The following is a 16,406-nucleotide window of genomic DNA, read 5'->3' as shown; positions in this document are numbered from 1 at the left end:
CATGATTCTACTGGACAGAGGGAGAATCATCCTGAAAATTTGTGCTCCCTTTTTGTGATATCTATTTCCATTTCCATAGGCACACACTGAGTGTAACTGACATGTCGACTACCAAGCAGACGACGGCTGAATTAGTATGATTTAGTGACATTGCTTTAGTCTAAAATCGTCAAATAAAACAACCGACTCATTAAGTTGCAGTTGAATCACGATTAATGGTGTCAGCCATGGTTGAAAGTTCATCACTGATTCAACATTATTCAAGCTTTCGGTTGGGTTTCATCTTCAGGTTATAGTGTAGATTCAATACTTCAGCCTGACTGCATCTCAACGTTTCAGTGTCTTTTGATCTGGGACGTCACCTCGTTCTGCTCATGCAGCCCACTTCAGGGTTAAAACTGTTCCGACTCGCATCTGAAGGCAGTCGCATTCAGATTATGGCCACAAGAAATAAACTCCAAAAATTTGAATTGAGCATTGAGATCTGCGGGGTACATGCAGCTTTAGCACATGCAGGCAATAATCTTTTTTTCACTTACTAGACTAAAATCATGTTATTCACTTAATTGAGTAAATTATTTCTAATTATATACTTTAGCTGTTGTTTGTGGAGTGCAACTTCAGAGCATGAAAAACTGTATTAATTGTGCCAAACAAAGGCTGAGGTAGAGGTAACTAGCTTACCTTGTGGCCTGCAGTCCAATTATGATAGAGTTTTATCTCCGCTGTTCACAAACAAGTACATGGAACTTCAGACAGAATCATTTAGTTGTTGAATCCTCAGCACATTTGTACATCGTAGCGAGTTTTAGCACCACAACATTTCAGTAACGATTATGGCTGGTTGATAACGTGCTTGGTTTACATGCATGCACATATGCACATACAAAGAGCAATACAAAATATGAAATGAAAAATTGCATCAATATCAAGTTTAACCGTAGCTGTATTTTGAGTTATTTAAAATTGGCATTTGAATGGTTACTCAGTAAATACTTTCTATTTTACAATACAGTTTTCACATTCTCACAAGTATCTTAATAGGATTTCTGAATGATGTGCATATAGCACCATTACTGTTGTGTTGTGTCACAGACTTTTGTGTGACACAACTGAGCTGTCAGCAGTGTGTGGGTCAGTCTAATTACTGACTCACTCATTAAGATCTGCTGTAGTTAGTTGGGAGTCAAATGGTGGTGGAGGCTCATTATCCTGGTGTGCTTGAGTAAATCAGTCCAGCTCCTCTACAAAGGTGATCCACTTTTTGCATAATAGCAGTATCATTGGAGGGAAAAAGGTTAATGAGCTAATGCCAATGGGAGGAAACAACAATAAAACTGGAGAGGTGATACAGTCATTAAAGTAAACAATAATTATTATTTTTTTAGGGTAGCAAATACATCACATGCTCATATGTATGGCACTTACAGTCGGATTTTCTTTGCTGCTGCTGTCAGGAGTAACAAAGGGCTCCTCGTTCAATAGAAAACAAAATTTTATCATTAGTACAAAAAGCTAATGTGAATCCTAACAACAGAGAGATGGCAGCTCCACAGCAGTTTTCATCTATGACAGAAGTAACAACATTATAACCTGAACTGTTTGTATCAGCATTATAATTTCATAATAATGATCAGTTGCGAGTGCTACTGCAAAATCAGAGGTGTGGTTGAGACTATGCTTTGCTTTTTTGGTTGTCTGACTAACAGGTCTGTCATTTCATAGCGAACACATGTAAACAGCATGTATGGCATTTCATTTCAAATACACTTTAACATCTTAAGAGGAATTTAGATTTTGACAGAAATGTATAAAAACTGTGTGTGGCATTTTTGAAATGTAGAAATAAACCAAAAATTATAACACAGATGTCAGGGAGCATAATTTCACTGCCCTATAACTAACGTTCAGATATGGAACGTTTCAAGAACTATTAAAATATACAGTAGTGTGTTATGTAACATTCATGTGACATAAAATTTTACTTATTACAAGGGAGTACCATAAATTCACACTTAATATTGATATACAGTATGTCTCCATTTTTTAACATAACACTGCTAACACATTATTAATGACTGCTAAATGTCATGTTGTTCAATTTGTTTCTGGACATTTTTACTTTCACAGTCATGTCACTGCCCTCGTCACATGACGCCTCACACTCCCACACGCTCATTTCAAAACCAGCAAAGGCTGTGTGTTTCTACTTGTGCTTCTGGTGCACTGAGCTTTTGCCTAATGTACTCAAAATAAGGATGTCAGTGATCCATGCCAAATTTGCAGCTCCTGTTCTGTTCATTGCAGCTGTTTCTCATCTTTGCCCATCCTGCAGAACAAGCAATCCCGGATCCTGATATACGTCAAAGCCAACTTTTAGTGCAGTGACTGTTGCTGAAAGTGTTCAAGCCCAAATGATTAAAAGAGAATTCTTTAATGTGTTGGAAAATTCATGAAAAGAATAATGTGGTCTATTCGTCCATCTCAAGCTTTCAAATATGTATTTTTTTTCTCCAGGATCTTGCATGGAGATACCTCTTTGTATATTTCGATTGCCTGTCTTTTAGTTAGTATTTTCTCCAGCCGCTCACACCACAAAAATAATTTAATAATTGGTTGATGTTCACATGTGATCTGACATCAATTGTTGGAGGGGTGCAGGAAAAATGTTTCCAGTTTAGTGACAAACAGATAATTATAATACTGTTTATAGCTCCTCTTTGCTCTGTGAAAAATTCCTGCAATGTTCACCTCACCCACATCTCACCTCAGCTTAGTTTCCAGCTGCAGCAGCAGGCAGCTGTGCACTACCTGCTTGTGCCAAATGGCAGACAGAAACAGTCAGTTACAAGCTGGTGAGCACAGCGGATAACGTATTCATTACATACAAAGTAATTGAATGCAGTTTATAAATTAGAGGAACTTAGATTTCAGTCCTGTCGCTACCTGTGGTTTCTTTTTTGAAATGGCTGGCAGCTCGGCTTAGTTGTTTTATTAAAAAGACAAACATTTTCTCTGGCAATGTGCTCTGTGTCACATCCAAAATATATAGCCGTAGATCATTTCAGTAGGAACCAGTGTGTGGTTCGCTCATTTAAATCTCACTGGAAGCCTCACAAGAGCATTTATTTGGATGAAAGGGTACAATGGCTAAGACCAAACATACTGTATAACCTGCTAGATCGCTCAAAATTGTACATGTGCATTTTTATGGAGAAGTGAAGCAATGAACAACTGACCTTGACATGTCTTCTGACACAGCAGGCAGCATGTGCACTATCATGGATTTTTATAGTGACGTGACCTCTTTTGCAAATGCCACGTTGGGAGCATATTACAGTAACTGCTGCACATCTCTACTGTGCTCAGTGAGCTCACATCCCTCCTGCTTTGGGCTGACTAATTTGAGTGACCAAATAATGAGTGGACGGACAGAACTGTGGTTACACAATTGTGTCATGTTGAACTCATCTCACACAGGGAGGAAGACACGTACTGTTAATTAGCATTGAAAACATGGCAGTGCCCTCCACAGTAACTTCATCCTCTTCAAGCATACTAAAAATAGTCCCTGCTGTATGATGGAGGTTTTTTTTTTATTTTTTATTTTTAATTGAAGCAGCATATGCTTTAATTACAAGGATTTCTCATTTGTAAATATTTATTTCTGTTGAACTTGTGAACTGTATTACCAAGTTAGTCATTATTACTAGTGATATTATTATAATTACTGCGTTTTTTTGTTCAGCTTTCGCTCCCTAATGTGCCTCCGAGCCACGAGGGATCTTCACGGGTCAGTTGCTAATGTTTCTTGGAAAAGCATGAACTAACTACAGCCACTGTACATGGAAAGGAAGAAAAATGTCCATACAGAAATATTTGCACTCCAAATGTTTGTCATATCAAATGCTGCAACAGCATCATCCCTGCTCAGTCATATTTCTTCATTCTGACACTAAAGCTTCAGCAGCGGAGCCTGACGAGTATTCATTTTATTTCATTACTTGGGAAAACGAATCTCAATCCAGTGAAATCCAATGTGTCCTTAAGATGGGAAGGTTCATCCCTTAATAGATGAAGAATCAAGCAGCAAACTATTAACTTGTTGAAGTTTTTTTTTTAAAAGGTGTATCAATGGCAGCCAAGACAAGTGCTGAATGCAAACGCTCCCTATCAGTCGTGTCCCCGGAGCAGCTGGTTAAGCACAGTCTGTGTGTGTGTGGAATCTTAAAAGCAAAGACACACATGCACTCACTCACACTCACACTATTGAATGCCACTGAAGAGGTCAGAAAGGAAGCGGTGCTGAGAGGAAGTGATACAGAAACACTCAAAACGCTGTCAGTAGTTAGTGCCAACATGCCACAAAACTGTGATGGGGTAATTTAACGCAACACTTCAGGCAAAACTATTTGCATATATCTGGCTAATCCACACCTATTCCCTTCACTTCTGAGCATCAGGGAGCCAAGTGCAAGTTGAAGAAAAGCGGTTTCTTTATGACAAGTAGCAATACAGGTGCTGCATCCCGGTGTTTAAAGAAAACATGACACAAGGATTTGTCTGTTTATACAATGAGCTAAATGAAAGAATTATAGCAGACAGACACTACTATCTCTATGTTGAGATAACTTAAGAAATGTTGATGCAAGCTTAGGCCACATTCAGACTGTGCTGGATTAGTTTCCAGGCTGAGAAAGGAAAAAGAATTGAAATGCAAATAAGACGGGGATTACTGAGAGAGCATTCACTCTATCAGAGGCTCCTCCATTAGCTGGTGAAATACTGGTCACATTTGGAAAAAAAAGTGTCTAAGCCTAATTATTGAGCCTGATTATTCTCTGTTCTTGACTTGCTTTTGTTTACATCGACTTAATGGCTCAATGAATCCTTGTCATCAGTGAGACATGACAAATGCGTGAACATTTAACACCTCAGATTACGACAAAAACAATATGCACAATGATCCAATCTAAGCCGATAATCATTCCCATTATTCAAAGCATACGCATAAATTAATGTCAGTGGCAGGAAGACCCTATTCCCAAAACATGTTTGCATCAACCCCCCCACCAATATAGGGGTGAGGGTTTTCTCTGCCAATCCAGTGAGATGTGCTTGAATCCAAAGAAAATGGTGCTAAATGAGAAACTGAATCATCTCAACTTCAAAAGCAGCCTTCCTGCACACCCAGAAGTGTGAAATTTGTAGCTGCAGGGATGGCACTGACTTGAAAGTGCCCCAATGCGAATTCTTTTTTATAGTTTTTCAGATCTGTAAAGAATAGAGGAGGTATTTATTGACTGTTTTCCACCCGTTGAAAATGCACTAACCCTTTGAAATGTGTTTATGTTTATTCTGGAGTGGCTCTACAAATTCATTACATTGTTGAATACTCTGCAATATTGACAAAACACTTTCCTCTGACAATTTAATCAGATCCACAAAACTGATCTTTTAACCAATCTATGTGATGCACATCTTTCATGTACATCACAGTGGTTTCCACAAAATAAAAATAACATATCAAGGGGGCATGAGACTGTCGTCAATCTGAGTGTTCATGTCAATAAGTAAGAGAAGTCTTCCCCCTGCTGGCCAGTCCTGAGCAAAGCATGACAACCAGCCACCCACCTCTCTGGATCCAGCCTGGTCTCATTTATTCTGATCAGGGAGAAATGTCAACAGAGCAGCGTAAATGACCCTTTTCCCTGCAGCTTCCACCGCCTCCTCCTGAGTACCATCAAGCACTCCCACACATGTGGACAGATCTAGAGCTGAGTGAATCTGTCTTTTCTGCTTTTTTTTTTCATCCGTCCCTTTTACATCACTGGTGTCTCAGCAGGAGGTGACTTAAAAGAAATAACAAAGGTGAAGAAAGAGCGCCTCGCTCCAAAAATATTAATATTTAAAATGCACTTTCTTTAGAATTTGGACTTTATTCTGACTTTATATAGTCAGCAAAGAGCTATGAAGATTGCGCAAGCTCGGGTTGATTGCATGCATTTACAGCCTTAACATTTTTGCATATAGCTTTTTACTTTGATTCTCTAAGTAGCAAAAGTAGAGTAGTAGTGCTTCTTGTTTCTGAACTTCATTGCTGTAATTCTGCCCTGCAGGACTTTTCTTGTTTTTCTGTCTTGGATGGCGTCTCCAACAAGAAAACCTTGAAGCTGCTTGTTTTCTACGGTATTAGGGCAGTTGGCCAGATTAAAGCACCGACATCATTTTCAGGAACACAAAGAGAAGGAGAAAGGGAGGACGGGAAAGGAGAAACATTTATAAGAGGAACACAACACACCTGTAGCGAGTCCTTACCTCCAAGGTCTAAAACCGACTTTCTCAAGGATTACCTGCCTGTGTGCCTATAGAACTGGATATGACAGACAGTAAAACATGTTTTCTTCCAGTGCAGAAAGCTACAAGTTTATACGCACGTCAATAACCTTTGAACACCAACCAACAACATGTATAATCCTGCCTGAACTGTGCCATTCCGCAAAGGGAATACAAGTACGTCTACCTGTGCTTTTTTTTTTTGTCAAATATATTGTAGACATTTTAAACTCTGGAGGAAAAGCGCACATCTTATCAATATTTTTTTGGTGGGATGCCTCTCAGACCTTGAGATGTCTTACTACATATATTCTCAGCAACACTCACATACACAATTACAAGATGCAAACGTGAAGCGATTCTGACAGCTAAAGACAATAAAAATACACAATATCTGTTTGGCACGCAACTGATGTAACTCTGCTATTGTTGCACCACTACATGTTCAGTCATGCTCACAGAAGAGCATCCTGACAATAAAGTGTCAGAAAAATAATGCAAACAACATCTTTCCACCTCAAAAAATACAGAGAAAAACACTCTGCAACTCTATGACCAATCCTATTCACGTTGCAGTCATTTAATGAGAGATACGCATGACTTTCAGAGGAAAACTGTCTCTCTAAGAATTGATCCAGGACTGTCAAACATACAGCCCAGTGGAGATCTGAATGATATGAAGAGGATTAATGACGTAACTCTTTACAATTAATTAACTAGGGATGCACTCTTTTTGGATGAAGCAAATTTCAAACAAAGAATATGAGGTACAGAGGGAGGACCTTTTAGCAGTAAATGAAAGAGGAAGAGTTGAAGTATGCCATCATTTTACTGGTCGAGCCCCCTTAAAATCAAATTGGCAACAATTCTGCCTCATAGTGAAAATGTCTCCAGTTCCAAGTTCGGGTTGAACGTTTTGTGCCACGTGTGGGTTTCCTCCCACTGTTCAAAAACACGCATGGGAGGTTAACTGGTGACTATATATTGCCATTATGTGTGCATGTGAGTGAGTCTTCCTGTGACTTTACCTGTGAAAGACTGGCGACCTCCACTGGACACTCTGCCTTCACCCAGATGGGTTCGGCTGCAGTGCCCCGCGACCCTGAAGCTGAATGAAGGATGGACGACTGAATGGATATATTATACTCATTTTGCTGTGTCATAAGCTCCCTCTGTGAAAAACACATTGGTACTATTTGCTTCTTTCTTTTCCTCAAAACGTGGAGATTGTTATTGTAAAAAGGTAGGCCTGACAATAACATCAATTTCACTTCCCACGCGGCTTTGGAATAGCCTGATCATCAAAAACGCATAGGAGCCTAAAATGTTGAATGAGTTTTTGAAGCCACTGTCACACCTGCCTTTAAAAAAAAAAAAAAAAAAAAAAAAGCTGTTCAAAATGTATGAGCAACTTCAGTGGCTTGGATGCCAATTTTGCCTGGAACATGAGGAAAAAAAAAACACCTCTGTATTATGTCTGAAATGGAAAACATTGTTGGAAATCAAATGCACTGCAGAGCTATAGTCCACAATTGAAGCAAGAATGCAGCTTATTACATTCAACTGAACCAGTTAGAGCAAAGACACAAAGAACGTGAGCCTCTCTGGACTTTGTACTGAACAAACTCTGCTTCATAGGAAAATGTTTCAATTCAATTGTGACCAATATTTTGGCAGGCCTTTGGTCAAAGTGTGTGACGTGTAATTTCATCAACTCAGTCATTGAGTTACAGAACATAACCCCAATAAGGCCAACAGCAAATCCAACCTGGAGGAATAGAAAGTAAAAATCAATTGCATGTTCAATCATATTGCCACTTGTCATTTATTTGCCTGCTTAAGAATACACATTTGCACATTTACATTTTATGAAATATACTTTGAAATAAACATGTATAAAAAAAAAAAATCCAACCATGGGTGGAGATTATGTCAATTGTGTTCCTGTATTTTGCACAGAAACTGAAATGCAGTCAATGTTTCTGACATCATATTGGGCTCTTGGAAGGCCTAACCGTTCTTAAAGACTGTCGTAGATTTTGCAGTGTAAATATGCAAGCTTCTCAGTTCGTTTTTTTCTCAGCAATGGAAACCACTCATGTTGGTGGAGCTCCACAACCCTGAAGCCTACCATCTTCAACTGTCTTTTCTTCATTGCATGGAGCCCCAACAACTGCGGTGAGTTGATGCAAAAATGGCTCCTGGTCCAGACTTGGACAGCAACCTTGACAATGTCTTTGGAATCCTTCTTGTTGGGTTTGATGGGGCGCTCTGGGATGCCACTGGTCAGATCCAGCACTGAGTCAAACAGTCGCCCGCCTTCATCAGGCTGTAATCTGTGCAGGGACACAGACTTTTCTACAGAAGAAGGAGCTGCAGTGATTTTGGCTTTAACAAGCTGTGATAAAAGATCATCTGTAATAGTTACGCCGATATTAAATCTCCCCCAACCCTTTTCAGCAGGAATTGCTGCTGGACTGTCTTGGGGAGCTTCTGTGTTGACAGGAACCGGTTTTCCAGTAGGACTCAGATGTACCTCCAGGTCGATGGAGCGAGTGTGAGGCAGGATCATTCGCTTACAAACAAATTCTTCTCCTCCAAGCAGGTCTACCAGAGCTGACTCGGCCTCCATTACCTCAGGTTTCTGGCACACATCCGACTGAGCAAACCTCCACAGCGTTTCTGTCACCTCTTCCTTCAGGTCACTCCCTAACCGTGGTCCAGTCCAGTGAGGCAACTCCAGAGCTACAGCTTCATCCAAAGTGAACAAGTCTTTTTTCAGCTCGAGCTGTGTGTTTTTCAGTGTTAAGTTGACAAAGTCGGGGCTCAAGGCTAATGCAATAAGGTCCTCCGGGAACTGAGAGACAAAAGCCAAACCTAGAAGCCCAGTGAGCAGATGCTCCGGATATCGTTGGAATTCAGCTTTCCTCTGCCTCAGGGCTTCGATGAGACTCGGATAGAAGCCAGGGCTCTGCGTCGGGGGAAATCCTAATTGGCCAAAGGCCCACAGGAATTTGCATGTGTCTTTAATCCTGCAGTGTGGTACGAGCAAAGGTACTCTCTCGGCAATAGCAGAAAGGATGGCATCATTCCTGTAGTGTAGTGCTGAACAGGCCAGGGCCACATGCATCAGGCCCTTGACACCCATCCTGTGGGCCCGCTGAGGAACTTCCAGAGCCATCGCCTCGAACCACGCCTTGTGGTGCAGATAACTGAAACGCTGGTATTTCAGCACATTTACAAGAGCCAAGTCACTCAAATCCTTCACAACAGAGCACGCCTTATCAACAATGTGTTTCGCAGTACCCTCAGAAATCGATGTTTGAGATTTGAAGAGCCCTAAGCATATCGCGCCAAGCTCCTCCGGGTGCAGTTGTTGTGAATGACGCATGAGAAGGTGCTCTATGGGACGAATCAAGTCTTTTGGACAGTGCCTACCTTCTCCCATTATATATATCAAATGGACCAATTCAGGGAGTCCCACTTGATCCAGATGTAGTTGAACTGAGTCATAAAGGTGCTGTAAGAACTGAGGCACCTGCTTCCCTATACAGCGCCACAAGTCAGCAGCTAACATCAACTCATGCAGAGTCATTTGTTTGGCTCGGCGACTCAACTCAGCTTCATGCACCTCGAGCACGGTGTGGTCTGACGGCATGCCCAGCCGTACAAACGACCGCAGCACCTCCAGCAGTTGAAGGTGAGTGAAGAGACAAAGGTGCTCCACTGTATACCGGAGGAGCACGACGAAACGTTGATCGCACCTTAATGATGCCGTCTTGGCAGGCTGCAACTGACTGAGCTCCGCGAGGAAGGAGGAGACATCAGATGGTTTCATGCTACTCTTTAGAACGCTCACTTTATCCAACACTCGGACAGCATCTTTCCATTGGATCGGATGAGGTCGGTGGCCGCGGTCGTGGCTCACAGAGGCATACTCCTGCCGGCACTTCAGGAAGGCACGCGAGTCTACTCTAACATCCGGTGGTATGGGTTGTTTGTGGTGCGGTGGTACAGAAGTCACGCTGGGTTCGGCACTTTTGTTGAAAGTTAAATCAAGTAGGGTGTTTTTTGTGCTGAAGAGATGTCGAGAGCAACTCACACTGTAACAGTTGCTCTGTTGCCAGTAAGAAGGTGTGTGGGAGGAAAGAGACTGTTCATCCTCTTCATTATCTGCTTTGCTGCGGGAGGCTGAAGAATTCCACATGTAATAGGAGGAAGGGCTATAATGTAGCTTGTAAGCACCTTGAACAGCGACGTCTTGGTGTTTCATAATTCCTCTCTTTTCGCCCAGGTCGTCAGGATCATCCTCTGTTTTAGGAAGCATGTGTTGAGCCTGGGCAAAACCCCTTCTTAAGCCTGGGAGGTGGCGTAGTCTCAAAGCCCTACGATACAGCACACAGGCAGCCATCGAAGTGCCAGACTGAAAGGAGAGAATAAACACAAAATATATTATATTAAAATACAGTTAATAGAGTTACATCAAAGTCATGCTCACATATATTTTTTATCTTTTAATTATCCGGCCTCTCTCATGTGCAACCAGCTCCCAGTTTCAGTTCGGGAGGCTCAGGCAAGTCTCTAATTTCAAGATCAGGCTTAAAAAACATTTATCTCGATTTAATAAAACTTAGTTATGGCTAGTTCAGGCCAACTCGAACCATGTTCTAGTTAGGCTGCCACTTTCTCTCTGTATCTTCCTGCAGGACCGCCGACGATGGAAGTGGAAGCTAATGATCTCATACCTCACACTCTCATTACGTCTGCAGAGAGCGGATTAGCACACTGTCTGATGTGAACTTATTTGTTTCTCTCGGCCTCTGCCATATCCCTTTTTCTCTTAATATTGCCAAACCCCAAATGGAACGGCTCAAATTATCCACCAGGGAGTCTGGTTCTGCAGTTTTCTTCCTGATATAATGACGTTTTTGTCTTTTCTAGTATCGCTCCTGCTGCTCAGGTGGATCTGTTGAGTTTCTCTCTGGAATGTACAATGAGATGATGTTGTAATAGATAAACTGAAATGTTTGTTTTTATTATTTTTAACACTAGCCTAAAACTGTTACAAAGATATTGTTTCAGCTTTTTCATGCCCAGAACTCAAATTTAACTATATGAAACGCAGTCTGGACAACGACAATTGAATTGTCATTGTGTAAGGGAAACAACCGTCAGTCATTTAAGGCAACTTAAACTTGTGGTTCTGTTCAATTCAAAAAGACTTTAACAGGCAATATACACTGTGAGCCCCTTTATATTCTGATGTCCTAAAGATAAATTAAGCCGGCAAAGTAGCATTACAGTTAATGTGAATTTTCAAAGGTAAATAAAATCCAATGACAACCCTGGGTTAGTTGTTATTGGAAGCTTTATGGTCCAACTGGTTATCGCGCTACAGAAAGCAGAAGTGTTTACGACGCCAGACTGGTGAGAATATAAAACTGTTAAGAGCCATCAAGGAGAGGAGAAGCCTATGTGGTGTCTGCTGGACCCAATAGTCTGCAGGAACCTTTTCAAGACGGCCACTGGACATTTTCTAAAAGTAATGATTAGCACAAACAACATAATTTAGAAAATGTGAAAGCTATTAACTTGTGACAAAAAGATACCAAAGTTCTAATTTGTACAAAAACAGGAAAGGTGTCATTCTGAACAAAATATACAAATGTGCTCTTTTCAAAAAATTGAGGGGAGGACTGTCTCAAAATTAAACATAACAATTATAATAGAATAACTCAAAATAAACATATTAATACATTAAAAAAAAAAAAACAAGATTGATAATATTACAATGTTCATCAGTCTATCGGGTGAATTTTTGCCTGATCAGAGGAAAAAAGAAAACTGCTAAATTCAAGCTTCCAAGCTTTGTGGAGCAGGTTAATTCAAAATCCAGTGGTGTTTTTTCCCCCAATCAGATTGTGGACGGTATGTGCAAGCTATTGCATGTTTCTTGCAATTACAGTATATTTATTGCATTCATGGCATGTCTTGCTTGTATTTACATCTCTTGGCACATACAGACTACACTTCTTCCTCTTCTCTTAGCCATCCTCACTGTCATGTTTCCTGGCCTCTGGCAAGCAAGGCCTCAAAGAAATCCACATATACTGACTGATGAAATTTTAAAGGACGAAAGGATTTCACACACAGGTACAACAGACTCTACTGTGAGTGTATCTATCAGATATGGATGTACTTTAGTTCAGTTTTTAAGATGATTGTGATTTCTGCTATAATAAAACACAGACATTTGTCAAATTGACCGCAACACATTGCTGTCTGACCTGCATTCTACAGAGAAATAATTAGCATAATTAAAGCTGGACAGTACAACTTTAGATTTGTGTATGTATTAGTATTGTAACAAGTGCCAGTTTGTATCATTTGGTACCACTTTCAAAGTGTTGATGATCCCTGATTTAGAGCGATGTAAGATTTAGGCAATAAGATGAAGACTGATGAATTGTCTTCAGAATAAAGTCATTGCTATCTAACATTTATTTGGCTGCGTTATTTCTCCTTCCTGGTTTCAGATGAATTTTCAATTCAAGCCAAATTGGAAAATAATCACAATGTTTAACATTGGTGTGTACACTTTAAATCATTAGTTAATAGTGGCTCTATTCATTTACATTAACTTCAATTTACCAAGCTTACAAGTTCATTTGACTCCTAACTTTGATCAAGTGTCAAATGATAAGCTTTTAGGGTAGACTTTGAACGATTATAATCACTTTAACGAGTACACAATAGCCTTAGGCATATCTTGATACTATTATTTTAAAAAATGAACTGTGATCCAACAGTGCAATTACTGTATAAAATGCAAAGTGCTTCACTTATATCTCAGTACAATATGAGAAGAGACATCAGATTAAGCCTTTTCGTAGACTCTCAACTGTAAATGACTGAAAAAGCTATATGATGACAACGTAACATTTTTAATCCATCTGATGTTGTCATGATCAAAATAATGATATAATATACCCCGAGTCAAGTTAACCTCATGGGTTCGTCCCTGAGTGTTTTAACTATAATGACATTTGAGCGTTATGGCAGTTTTTTCCCCTAGAAGTCAGCAGTCACCAGTTTATAGGAAAAGGTTGCTGGAAAAGTCAGATTAATTTCAAATAAATCCCAAGATATCCTGCACAAGTGCTCTAATATATAATAGGATTGAACAAAACTTTAGGTGTAATGCCATCGCTTCACTCACCTTTCCCAGAGATATTGAGAAATCGCATGCACTCATTCGCACATTCAACACGAGACACCGCGTCCGCAAAGGAAAATATGATCGTTGTCAAAATAAAAACAACATAATGTGTTCGGTTAATAGATATAAATTCTGATCGCTAAAAACAGCTGGGAGTGTTGTAATTACTTGTATAGAAATGTAGGCATGAACAAACACATTCAATGGCGTCATTGTGTTGTAAAATATATGAAGATAAAAGTATCGTGTCGGGTTGTGGTGTTTTGTTGTGAAAGTCTATTCCAACTTCCGGACCGTGCGGCCATTACTGAACAGTACGTGACCTACGGTAGGCTGATAGGGTCAAGCACGGAAAAAAATGCGAACATCGATATAAACAAACCGGTTGACAATTTCTAATTTGTTGCTGGGGTTTAATCGGGGGAAACATATCAAACATTTCGTTTTATATTGACTTTAAAATCCTACTTCTGGTTTATAAAGCTTTGAATGGTCTCAGACCGAAATACATCTTAGATTTAACATCCAGACCTTTGAGGTCCTCAAGAAAAAATGTTCCCGGAGTCAGACGCAAACAATGTAAAGCAGCTTTTAGTTCCTATGCTCCTCATATGTGGAACGAACTTCCTGAACACTGAGGACTGCTGACATACTTTAAATCAGGTTTTCACGTTATTCATGATCTTAATCACCTCAGATTAAGATCCTCTATTGCCTTGTTATAATGTATTTTCTTTACATATACTGTGAATTGCTCTGTATCTGAATGAAACTATGAAAATAAACCCTTGCCTTGCCTAATTTAAGCGTAAACACTGTGTAAACTTGAAAGAACCAATCTGCAATTTAAATGTATATAATCTGATAATGATTTTTTTATTTTTTTTGCTCAGAAGGCAATTCATGAAATAATTATTCATGTAATATATATACATATCATGAAAGAGCCCATTAGTTTTTTACGCATTTTTATTCTGAATCTTGTCCGTTGTTATACTATGAACTTGGACAATATTTGAAAGCGTCATCTAAACCTAACATTTCTCAAAAATGTTGTGGAACCACATACTTGCACAATGCAATATTAGTTCAATTTAATCACAAAAAATTGTAGCAAATCAATCATTCAAAAATACTGACTGACATTGCTTGATTTATGTCATAAAATACATTTAAACAGGAAAAGGGGAGAGGAGCACGTGTAAAACTTGCATCAACATGAAACTTTAGAAACTTTCGAATCATTTTAGCTGTTAGATTAAATTACATATTTATAAAAATAATAAACACAATATAAACATAGAAACAAAATAGAAACACAAACAACATAGAAACTATCAGACATATTCCAAAACAATACATAGTACTTATTTACTTTTCATAACTAAAACTCAGTTTAATTGTTTACTTTTGAAAAGTGGATGATGTATTGTTTTGGCTCATGTTTGATAGTTTATATCACATTGCTTTTCTTATTTTTTATGAAGTTTCAATTTAATAACCCATGGAAACTTTTGCCAGACTTTTCTTTTCTCTCTCAGGGACATGTCACTACCACTCCTTTAGTATTCAGATGTAAATTGTTGACAACTTGTGAAGAGTATGTTGTCTTGATCAAAGTATTTGCTTGTAAATAGACACAGTAACATTTCAGGGGGAAAAAAATGACAATAATTAACATGAAAGTGTCTCGGGATTAAATCAGAACGAAAGCAGAAATGTCATCTCAAAATGTGTTGACTAATGAAGTTACACTTTCTTTATCTTGACGCAATCAATTAAAAACACACACACATAAAAAGAAGTACTTATCCTCCTGCATTTTCTTGTCTCTAATTTTAATTTGATCATCTTCCTTCGGCTCAGGCGGCAGCAGGAAGGCCGCTTCACATTCTGTGCCTCCATTGTGTGACTTCACACATGATTGCATCCAGGGGTGAAAGGTGAACCAGACTGACCTATGGCCATAAGCAAGACAATCCATTCGTTTCTGCTGGGCGCACTCTTCGTGTCCTTTCAGCGGGAAGACTCTCTTCAACGGAATTTTTAAACCATGTCAGCAGAATTGACTGCATTTACTTTACTGAAACAGCAGAACGTGTTCGCTGCATGTTTTCGAACAGTTACATAAAAGTTACACACCAACATAGATGTTTGTGATTTCCTGTGAAACATTAAAAAGGGGAAAAAAAATTTTTTGCTTCAGAATGACAAAAACAATTACCACAATGATACTGGATAATCACTGTATATTTATATTGAATTGTGATGAATAATGTCAAATAATAACTAAGTTTACACTTCTTCCTGCTTCCTTTGAAACATGTAAATCCAGATCGGCACATATTGAAGAGGGATTGTATTGGCTTGTCTACATTTATTTATTCATTTGGATGTTTTTTTATTGTCTGTTTGTTTTGTCTCTTTCTTTGCATGTTCAAAATAAAGATAAACCAAAACAATTGTGTATGAGGTTGAAGATATGTACTGATGATTACATCAAATCGCAAAATGCTGCAATGATTACAAAATACCTCTGTTTGAGTCTTAGAAATTTAAACTTTAATAAAATATGTGAAAAAAAACAACAACTATATTACTGGAAACAAAGATGTCGAGAGACTTCAACATTCCAAACTAAAAATAGTCCAAAAGTATAGGTAAATAGTTTATGTATAATTTCCTCAATTACAATAAGTGTTCAAATTATACAAGAAAAGGCACTCATGAATCATGAATGATTAAAGTGATTTTAACTACCTGAAAAACATTGTAAATAGCAAAGATTTGATTCAACTACACAGTACTTGCATCAAACATCCACATTCAGAACATTTGTTCAACGCAGAAG

At 39.0% G+C, this 16,406-nt stretch overlaps 1 protein-coding gene across 1 annotated transcript; it reads right to left on the bottom strand.

Moving 5' to 3' along the window:
- Window positions 1–8,175: 8,175 nt before the first annotated feature.
- On the bottom strand, window positions 8,176–10,747 carry fastkd5 (FAST kinase domains 5; the record flags this gene model as incomplete). Its single annotated transcript, XM_080498767.1, has 1 exon — window positions 8,176–10,747. The coding sequence occupies one exon, from the start codon at window positions 10,745–10,747 to the stop codon at window positions 8,357–8,359; it is 2,391 nt and encodes a 796-aa protein (XP_080354893.1). The 3' UTR covers window positions 8,176–8,356.
- Window positions 10,748–16,406: the final 5,659 nt, after the last annotated feature.

The sequence above is a fragment of the Blennius ocellaris genome, assembly GCF_963422515.1.
Source record: "Blennius ocellaris genome assembly, chromosome: 6".
NCBI classification, from domain to species: Eukaryota; Metazoa; Chordata; class Actinopteri; order Blenniiformes; family Blenniidae; genus Blennius; species Blennius ocellaris.
The sequence above is the reverse complement of the archived record's forward strand: the minus strand, read 5'-3'. Positions and strand labels throughout refer to the sequence as shown.